The sequence below is a fragment of the Carlito syrichta genome, unplaced genomic scaffold (assembly GCF_000164805.1).
Source record: "Carlito syrichta isolate Samal-C Ts95f unplaced genomic scaffold, Tarsius_syrichta-2.0.1 Scaffold307010, whole genome shotgun sequence".
In the NCBI taxonomy this organism is placed as follows: Eukaryota; Metazoa; Chordata; class Mammalia; order Primates; family Tarsiidae; genus Carlito; species Carlito syrichta.
The window spans coordinates 82,343-93,083 of record NW_007251106.1 but is presented as its reverse complement, the minus strand read 5'-3'; the positions used below and the strand labels follow the sequence as shown (position 1 = coordinate 93,083).

At 38.7% G+C, this 10,741-nt stretch overlaps 1 protein-coding gene across 2 annotated transcripts; it reads left to right on the top strand.

Annotated features, from left to right (window-relative positions):
• Positions 1-1,291: 1,291 nt before the first annotated feature.
• On the top strand, positions 1,292-3,254 carry TCEAL9 (transcription elongation factor A like 9). Of its 2 annotated transcripts, none has more exons than XM_008063707.2 (3): positions 1,292-1,408; positions 1,887-1,950; positions 2,391-3,254. In XM_008063707.2, exon 3 carries the CDS (start codon positions 2,479-2,481, stop codon positions 2,788-2,790), a length of 312 nt encoding a protein of 103 aa, XP_008061898.1. In that variant the 5' UTR covers positions 1,292-1,408; positions 1,887-1,950; positions 2,391-2,478; the 3' UTR covers positions 2,791-3,254. The 2 variants fall into 2 exon arrangements, with proteins under 2 accessions (XP_008061898.1, XP_008061897.1); XM_008063706.2 differs by having other exon boundaries at positions 2,388-3,254.
• The last annotated feature ends 7,487 nt before the right edge of the window (positions 3,255-10,741 follow it).

Sequence of the window (10,741 nt, the reverse complement as noted above, 5' to 3'; positions counted from 1 at the left end):
TAATCCCATGCTTCTTTCTAAAGTTCTAAGATCTTGCCCTTTCTAAAGCCAGAGTTTGCGTGAGCTCCCCTGTTTTAAAGGTAAAGCCAGTACAGGAGGAGTAAGGCCAGTACAGGTCAAACAGTCAGTTCTAAGTCTGGCACTCGAACTAACAGATCCTGCCTCTCACACTAGTGTTCTGTCCAGCAGACACAAACCATTATATATTAGATTTTCTAGTGCTCAAATAAACATGCTTCCCAGACGATATAATAATGTGAAAGAAAAACAAGTGAAATAAAACAACATGTGATAAGGTTCTTTTTTCTTCCACATGATTCATTGAGATGTTTATTCTCCTTCCCAAAGGAACATCCAAGTTTATACACAAGGAAAATACATATCTATGTATCCTTTTGTTACTTTTCAAATATTACTTCTAAGAGCTTTCTATTTCACAAATTTCTATGTTAAATTTGTGACTTTTACCAAAGACTGGTGTGAAGTTGAGAGGCAACCAATATTTGTTGATATTTATATCAGTGTCATTGTTTAGACTTCCCAACAATCAATTCTCTGAACGCATGCTATTCTTCCCTTCTACCTGACAACTGATCAGCTGACAACACAGCTTCCTGGCTTCCACCACCAGAGCTGGAGTCCAAAACTACTTTTCTTCATTTTAATTCCTTTCCCACCCAAATAAAATCCCAATGTAATTATAATAATAACTTGCACTTTAAAGCAGCTACTATATGCCAGGCACTATTAGAAGCACTGTAAGTGTATTAACTCATGTAACTAAAGTAATTCTGTCTTTGTCTTTTCTGATTTAAAAAAGATAGAAATTACTTTTATTTAAAGAACAAAAGATATACAGAAGTACTCAGAATATAGTAAAAAGGTTCCTTTTCTTTTTTTTTAAATCTACAACTGCTGCCTGGCCCATCAGAATCCACAGCAGCTAAGGACCAGATTGCAGATGAAATGGAGGCTGGGGGAGGGACTGATGAAGGAGTTAGTTATCCTGGGGGCGGAAGACTGGAAGAGACAATTCCTGAAAGAAGGAGTAGAAAAGTTCAATAGCTCCAGATCCCTCCCTAGTAATCAGAGAACAGAAAATAACATTTTTTCCCTCTGTGATAGGCAACAACAGAAAAGATTGACAGGGCCAAATATATAAGGTGGGGGTGGGGTGGGGAAGGAGCAGAGGGCGGGCACACTTCTGCCGCGCTTTTGGTGGGAGTGGAAATTGGGGACCCGAGCTCACTGGTGACGTAGATCTCATGTGACCAGGAGTCGACGTGTGCAGAAGTCCAGCTAGTCTGGTCCTTGTTCCCGTCTGGGTACCAGCTTCTTTCAGCAGCGCAGGCGGCGGTCACTCAGGCCAGTGGAAGGAAAAGGAATAAAGCTTGCAGGAATTGTGCAGGTTGGTGTTGATATCGATGTTGCCTGGGGATTTCTAGCTTGAGGTGATTTAGGGCAGAGACTTGAGGGAGTGCCAGTCAAGTCCGTCTCTCCGACCCCCACCTCCAAGTCCGCAGGAAATGATGACCCTTGAGAAAGGGACTAAGGGTCGTTAGAGAAGAACAAGGAGACGTATGATAGTTTAAAAATAATCATCCTCTGCCTTCTAGGACCGCTTTCCCGACCCCCCCCCCCGCCCCCGCCCAAACCCCTCCTCAGTCTTAAACATAGTTTGGAAATTATCTGCTTTTCTCACTCTGTCTGATGAGAAAGATGAACTAACTTGCACTATAGAGAGGAGAAGAATTGAGGGAAACAAAAGGTGGGAAATGTTCCATAACCAAGGCCCTAAATGAGGAAAGCTACGGGCGTCGGTCTCTGGTGCTGGTCGGCCCACCAAGCCCTCGCCCCACCCCCTCCCGTTTCCCGTTTGTCTGCAGGTCGTTGTTCTTAGCAGGACCCAAGGCTAAAAAAGGAGGAAGAAACTGACCCGATCAGTACTAGGTAGGTAAGACGATCATTATAAAGACTCCTGGGGTGGAGGTGGGCAAGGGTGGGACAAAAGTTGTCGGCCCCACTAGCCCTACTGCCTCCCTTTTCCCCCTTTCCCCTCTCCTTATCCTCCCTTCCCCCTTTCACCCTTTACCTCCAGCCACCTTTCACATTTCTGGAAAAGTCCCTGTGTTAGGCCCCGCGGGGGAGAAATGCCAGGGGCGGGGGACATGGCTGGAGGCTGGAAGGAAGGCCTTAAAAAGGGCCGGAGGGAGGGGGGGTGAGGAGGAGGAATGTGAAGGTAAGGGGGGGCGGGGTCAGGGAGCCCTGATTGCTGACTGGGGCTTTTCAGGTGGAAGGTATTTGATGACAGCTCTGAAAAAAGCAAATGCTGAGACTTGTGTCCACTCACCAAGTTTTTGGCTTACTGTCTCATTCTTGCTTCCTAGAAGTAATTGCATTCAAAGAGGAATAAGCAAAAAAAAAAGAAAGGAAAAAAAGGAAAGAAAGAAGGAAGAAAGAGAGGCAGACAGACACAAGATGAAACCCTGTCAAAAAATTGAGGAAAAACCAGAAAATGAGAGTGAACCAAAGTTTGAGGAGGAGCCAAAACCTGAGGAACAGCCAGAGGAGGAGGAAGAGCCAGAGGAGGAAAAAGCAGAAGAGAATTTTAGAGAAAGGCTGATACAATCTCTCCAGGAATTTAAAGAAGATATACACAACAGGCACTTAAGCAATGAAGATATGTTTAGAGAAGTGGATGAAATAGATGAGATAAGGAGAGTAAGAAACAAACTTATAGTGATGCGTTGGAAGGTTAATCGAAACCATCCTTACCCCTATTTAATGTAGTTTACTTTGATTTTTATCTGGTATTAACAATACTATATAGCTTTCTTTTTATCAGTATTTTCCTGATATAACTTTGTCTATCTTTCTACTTTTAACCTTTTGCTGTTAGTGGTTTTAGATGCATCTCATTATCATATTTTGAGCAATCTCTATGTCTCTGTCTTTTAATAAAAGAGCTTTACTCATTTGTAAAAAAAAAAAAAGAGGTTCCCAATAGAATATAAAATCAAAAAAGGTTACAAAGTAATACGTGAATATAATATTTTTGAAAGGTAAAAGTACATTTGTATATTACATATATGCACATAAAACTTGTGAAAGATGAAAGACACAAAGTTCAGTTTATTGGTGGTGGGATTATAAATGATTTTTCTTCTTTTGCTTATTTGTATTTTCCATATGCCTAAAATGAACACACATTATTATTGCTAAAAATAATAAAAGTTTTATAACAGAAAAACAACCAACTGCACTTAGTTTATTTTTTAAAGTACTGGGGCACTTAATATTTGCTGACAGAACTTTAGAAGCTAATGTGAATGAACTTCAAAGTACCACCAGACCACTAGCTAGAATGATAAATTTATCTCATCTGTAAAATAAAGATGATCACACAAGGATCTGTGGGGTTTAAATAAAGTAATGGCTGTGAACTATGTTCAACGGTTTTTCTCCCATGTGGCCCTTGCAAGATCCTAACTCCCCAAGAGATTGTTTCAGCTATTTGGGAGGGGGAAGAAAGTTGTTCTTATCTGTGCTTAAGAACAAATCCAGGCCACTGTGAGGTGGGTGCCATCTTCATGTTCCTCTTCCGATTAGCCTGCCCAGTTTCTCGTCTCCCTGTCCTTGATACTACCATGTATACTAGGTATTCCTGCCCCTTCTGCTAGGTGCTGTGCCTTTCAGGCCTCTACCACTGTGGATGTGCTGAAATTCTCAAGTATTGAAGCCCAATATATTTCTTTGGCACCATCAGTGGACTGAGTTCCCAGACCGACCTCTACAGAAATAGGAGATTGCCCATCTTTTCAATTAGATAGACACTTAAACAGTACCACTTGGGACATGATGTCTTATAGATATCTTGGCAACTTTGGGATTTTAACCTTTTCTCCATAAGACTCTGACACAATAGTACATCTGGGAGTTGGACCAGAAGACATGTCTGAGTAACATATCATGCTTTAGTCAGAATTGCTGCCCTGGGCCTGAAGATTACTACTTTTATCTTCCTGATTCCTATTTCCTTGGGGTGAGTGATCCCCAGAAGACTGATGGCAGGCCCTCTTCACCAGTTCAACAGCTATCCCTAAAGTTGAGTAAATTTTAAAGGGAAATTCAAATCAGATTTGGGAATACTCCCATCCCTGACTGAAAATATATGAGCATCTATGTAAGATTTATGATATATCCATAGCTACATCCAAATCTACATATTTACATGTGTATATGTATATATGTGTGTAAGGCTCACTATTGTGCCAGTTGTGTCATTTTTCTCTGTAATGCCATTTTGGGAACTCTTCGTGTCACTAGGTCATTCTTTTTTTTGAGTTGGAGTCTCACTCCCGGCCACTGCAGCCTCGACCTGCTGGGCTCCGGTGATCCTTCTGCCTCAGCCTTCCAAGTAGTCAGAATTACAGGCACGCGCTACCACACCCGGCTGATTTTTTATTTATTGTAGAGATGAGGTCTCGCTGCCCAGGCGGATCTCGAACCCATGGGCTCAGGCAATCCACTCACCTCAGCCTCCCCAAGGTGCGGGATTACAGGCTGAGCCACCGAGACCGGCTGCTAGGTCACTCTTTAAGGTAATGGCAGCCTCATGGGTACCGATTGGATTGGAATTTTGGCTGGAGTGAGATAAGGTTCCATGTTCACTGCCAGTTTTACAAGACAGGATAAATCTATCTTCCTAGTGCTCAGAGGGGTGGCACTCAAGCAGGATGTAAAAAAGCTCACCCAAGCTACACTCCTCTCTAGGGTGGGTCTGACTTTGGTGGCTGCTCCAGTCTGTAGCAGGCACTAGGCCCTCCCAAGTTGATGATTGGGGGGGAGGAGTGTCCTAGACAGATATACTTGGAGGAGGACGGCTTTCTTCTTTGCTGGTCAGAGCACTAGACTTCATCTCCCTCCCCTTTATTCCTTCACAAAGGGGCATCATGGGGACTTTTTTTATAAAGAAGAAAATAAGACCTCAAAATTCACTAACTAAAAACATTGGTTGTGATAGTCTTTGTCCTAGACACGACTTCTCTGGATGAAATCAGAAAACTTGGGATCAAAGTTGAAGGGTCTGATGGTAAGGGGAAATGATTTTAGATATTACACAAATATTTTAAATGGTGATGTCCATGTATTTATTTAAATGTGTATTAATGAATATTTTCTGTTTAAAGCAAATGATGATCGTTTAGGTTTAGGGTGGTTGTTATAAAGTTTCCTTTTCAAAAAATTATTCAACTCCTTTCCCTTCCTTCATGTTATTTTGTACCCAGGAAAGTAAAAAAAAGTATTCAAATTAAATAAGTGATGTAATTTGAAGAAGAATATTAAATAGAACACAATATTAATAGCATAGGTGATATGCACAGATATAACAAAAATCAGCCTGGTGAGAAACATTGCCCTAGCATAATTGCTTTAAGAATAATAACTGGAAACACTTGTCAAGAACTGTACAGAGTTTGTGATTTTGCCCTACTTATAAGCTAACAAGTTAGCCTGTTACCATTTAATGAATGCTGGAGCTTCATGTTGGTTTGTACTGGTTGCCTATGATTCCCAAGTTTTGTGGGATGACATAGGACCCATGACGGACCCCTTAACATGCAGTGCAGTGCATAACAGGAAAAAAAAAATTCTGAGTTTGGAAGATTTCCTGCTCTTATAGTAAGCAAAAGCAAGCCTGTTCTATGTTCAGGGGAAAACATTACCCTATCCTTCAAGGTTGCTTACTGCAAACACAACTGTGAAAAATGTGCGTGGGTAAGGCATGGTCAAGGTCTTATATTCTTGGCTTACCCAATAAAAATGTGCAGTGGTGTTCAGGGCCCATGGCAGATTGCCTAATAACAACTTTCTCTGTAAAATAAATCTTAATGTAGATGACAAGCCTTTCCTAACACCCAAAGTTTGATCCAAAGCTTGATTTGTGATTCCAAATTAAATACAGCATTTAATGCATTACACTGTGGTTGTAAACAGGATATCTGTAACTATTTCTAATTTTTACTTAAGTACAGAGGATTTTTAATAAATCCTAAGGTTAGTTGAATGGAAAGAGCAGCAACTAAGAAACTAAAGATAAACAGTCTTTGAGGAACTTTAAGTTACTGTAAGACATAGCTACTATGACACCACAAAATAAAAGAGGTAGAAACGCAAAGCCGATGGATTCATCCAGATGGTAATAACAGGAGTAATCTCATGTAAAGTTTTTCACTAGGAAACTGACAGGAGAATGTATGTTTAAAAATCAGCCCCAGATCTCATATGTACATCATGACCTTAGCCTCTGTAAAAAGCAAACACTAAGAGAAAAGCTGGTCTGTTCTCTCTGCAAGGAATGTTCTAAGGAGGGTGATGGGAGGGAAGGCTCACACACACAACAGTATCCAAAAGCATTATTTGATATTCTGGCACCAGTATTTTGCAAGAGCCTTAGCAAAAGCAGCAGCATCACTTGATAGATAATTTAGTTGGGTATGGTGCATCTTTTCATGTGCTTATTGTCCATTTGCATGTCTTACTTTGAGAAATGTCTATTAAATATTTTGTTCACATCTTCGATATTTTCAGTATGGTGTGGGTAAGTAGCTATTTAAAGGAATGAAGTATATCCATATGTACTACCTGTTCACCATGTGTTGTTAGAAGAAAAATGGACAGAAGGCACAGTGTAATATAAGTATACACACACACATATACATACACATATCCATAGCCACAAATACCAAGATGAAACCCTTTAGTTCGCTAAAGTTAGAGACCTTTTTTTTAATCTGACATTTTGGCATCTCATCAGACTTTCTGTCATCTGGTTAAGAAATAATAATTATTTTTAAAAGTTTTTTCCCAATTATTATTCTTGCACTGTAACTGTCAAAATAGTTCTGGACTTACACAGGGTCTTGCTTTTCTTCCATAAACTCTGAGTCTTTTTCAAGATGTTATCTCATTAATCTATTATTTCATAGAAAAGGAAAGTGAGACTTGGCCAAAGTCGCCCAGTTATTAAGTGGAACGCTTGCTCATAAACACTGCTCTGAAAGTTAGTATTTAATAAATAGTAATAATACTGTTATGCAGAGTCTATCACTTCCTCAAAGCTCCATGCCCTTTCAAGTTATGGTCTTGGTTTCCTGCCTGAAGCACTGTCTCAATCACACCTTACATGCTTAGCCTAAATAACTCCTATTCATTCATCCTAGAATAGATTTTTTTATAACAGCTTTATCGGGATATAATCTGCATACTTAACAATTCACAGACTTAAAGTATAAAATTCAATGATGTTTAGTATATTCACAGATATGTGCAACCATTACTACAACCAATTTTAGTACATTGTCATCAAATCAAAAAGAAATGGTCTAACCTTCGTTATAACCCTCCTATGCCCTTATCTTCCTAGCCCTAAGCAAACATTAATCTATCTTCTGTCTGTATAGCTTTTCCTGTCCTGGACACATAAAATCTGGTATCTTGTGACTGGCTTTTTTCACTTTGCATAGTATTTTCCGGGTTCATCCATGTTGTAGTAGATATTAGTACTTCATTTCTTTTTATTGCTAAATATTATTCTATGATATGTCTAGTACACATTTTAAAAACAGATACTGGCATGAATATAAAACAACTGGACCTCTCATTCATTGATGATGGGAATGCAAAATAGTACAGCTACTTTAGAAGGCATCTTGGCAGTTTCTTACAAAACTAAACATACTCTTGCTATTTGATCAAAGAATCATGCTTTTTAGTATTTACCCAAATGAGTTGAAAAGTTATATTCACACAAAAATCTGGACACGAATGTTTATAGCAGTTTTATCCATAGTACCCAAACAGAGATGTCCGTCAGTGGGTAAATAGATAAATGAACTGAGGTACATTGAAACAATGGAATATTATTCTATGCTAAAAAGAAACGAGCTATCATGCCATGAAAAGAGGAGGAATCTGAAATGCATACTACTAGGTGGAAGAAGCCAACATGGAAAGGCTACACATTTTACGATTCCATCTGTATGACATTCTGGAAAAGGCAAATTATGGGAATGGTAAAATGATCAGTGGTTGCCAAAGGTTGAGGGGGAGGGTGGAATGGCAAAGTAGAGCACAGAGGATTTTTAGAGCAATGAAACTCATCTATATGGTACTTTAATCATGGTCACATGTCATCATACGCTTGTCAAAACCCATAGAATGTACCATGCCAAGAGTGAATCCTAATGTAAGCTATGGACTTTGAGTGATACTGATGTGTCAGTGTAGGTTCATCATTTGTAACTAATGTACTACTCTATTACAGGATGTCGATAGCGGAGGAGTCTATCCTTTGGATTGTAGTATCAAGGGTATATGGGAACTCTGAAATTTCCATTCAATTTTGCTGTGAAACTAAAACTGGTCTAAAATTAAAGTCTATTTTTAAAAAGTCCTCTGTCTATAAAACTCAGTGATTTATCACAGAAACAAAGAACTGAGTACCATATGTTCTCACTCATAAGCGAACCCTGAACATTTATCATATTACAGTTCTATTTCTATGTCATAGGCCTAACAATACATTAAGTACACATTATTTTATAAGATTGCTTTTGAAGCCAGTTAAGAGAAGAAAAGTTTATTTTATATTTACATATAAAAGTATATTCTCTTTTATAATTATGTATTATCTATGCTGGTACTTTGGGAGTTTTGGTAAAATTTTAGTTATCATCTGGGTTTACTTGCTTTCAGCCTAAAGATCTCTCTTTAGTACTTCTTATAAGGCAGGTCTGCTAGGAATAACTTTCCTTGATTTTTTTTTGTTTTTAGATTCAAGTAGTATACATGCATGTTCATTACATGGACATATTGTGTAGTGGCAGAGACTGGGTCTCAGGTGGCCAATTCCTCAGATAGTGAACATTATACCCCAGAGGTAATTTCTGAACCCTAACACCGCTTCCCACTTTTCCCCATATTGATGGCCCCAGTGCCTATTATTTCCATCTTTGTGACTCTCTAGCTCCCACGTATGATTGAGAACATGTGATATTTGATTTGCTGTTTCTAAATGAGTTCACCTAGGATGATTTCCAGCTCCATCCATGTTGCTGCAAAGGACATGATTTCATTCCTTTTTTTTTTATGGCTGCATAGTATTCCATGGTGGATATATACCACATTTTTTTCCCAGGCAACTGTTGGTGGGCACTTAGATTGGTTCCATGATTTGGTTCCATGATTTTGCTATTGTGAATAGTGCTGTAATGAATATACTGTATTTATTTCACTTTTTTTTTGTAGAGACACAGTCTCACTATATTGCCCAGACTAGTTTCAAACTCCTGGACTCAAGCAATCCTCTCTCTTCATCCTCCCCAAATCCTGGGATTACAGGCATGAGCCACCATGCCCAGCTCTTCTGAGCACTTTCATTATGTCACTCTGCTGTTTTCTTGCCTTTATTGTTTTATAATGAGGAGCCAGCCATTAATCTTATTGAGGTTCCCTTAAATTATAAAGAGTCATTTTTCTATTGCTGGTTTCAAAATTTTCTCCTTGTCTTTGACTTTGAGTCTATCTGTGAATATCTTTGTACATATCCAATTTGAAATTTGTTCATCTTTCTTGATGTATAGGTTAGAGTTTTTAAAAATAAATTTGGGAAGTCTTCAGCCATTATTTATTTGAGTATTTTTCCTTTGCCTTTATTCCTTCACATTTTGGCACTCCACACACACACATACACACACACACACACATACACTTCATGGTGTCTCACATTTCTCTGAGACTCTCATCATTTTTTTCAATGTTTTCTGTCTATCCTTTGGATTGTATATAATCTATATTTGAGTTCATTAATTCTTTTTTCTGTCAATTTAAATCTACTTTTTAGCTCCTCTGGTAATTTTTCATTTTAGTTATTGGACTTTTCAACTCCCAAATTTCCATGTGGCTCTTTTACATACATATATTTCTTGTTTATTCTCATATTCACCTAATTTATTATAGAATAATTGAAAATGTGAAAAGTCATAAATTGGAAAATTTATGATTTTGACCTATCACCCGTCATCACAAGAGCCAAAGGCAATCATAAATAGAATGTGAGCATATTTTCTTTGATGTTTATGTGCAATATGTATAAACCTAGAATATAAACAAATAGAACTGGTCAAGTTCTATAGACTGAATGTTTGTGTCTCCTCAGACATCATTTGTTGAAGCCTGATCCCCAAGGTGATGAAATATGAAGGTGGAGTCTTTGGGAGGCAATTAGGTCATAAGAGTGGAGCCTTCATTAATGAGATTAGTTCCCTTATAAGAAGAGACATAAGAGAGCTTGCTTCTTCTCTTTCTACTCTCCACATGTGATAATACAAAGAGAAAATGGCCGTCTGCAAACCAGAAAGTGGACCCTCGTCAGATATCAGATCTGCTGACACCTTGATCTTGGACTTTCCAGCCTCCCGAACTGTGAGAAATAAACATTTATTGTTTAAGCCACCCATCTATAATATTTTGTTATAGCAACCCAAACTGACTAAGACATCAAGAAAGCAGACAAGTGAAAAAGAAAAAGATTTCTTTTCTTGGAGTCAGTAGACCCTACAAGGGTGGCTCTACATTTAGTAACCCCCCCATCTTGTTTGGTGACCAGGGCTGAAACGTTTCTAAGGTTGTTTCAGTTTTCACCATATAAGATCTGTGAAGACTTAGGACTTGAGATCAT

Bases quoted from the DNA above. Each gene is read 5' to 3' on its own strand.
- TCEAL9 (XM_008063707.2), top strand. From the start codon at position 2,479: ATGAAACCCTGTCAAAAAATTGAGGAAAAACCAGAAAATGAGAGTGAA.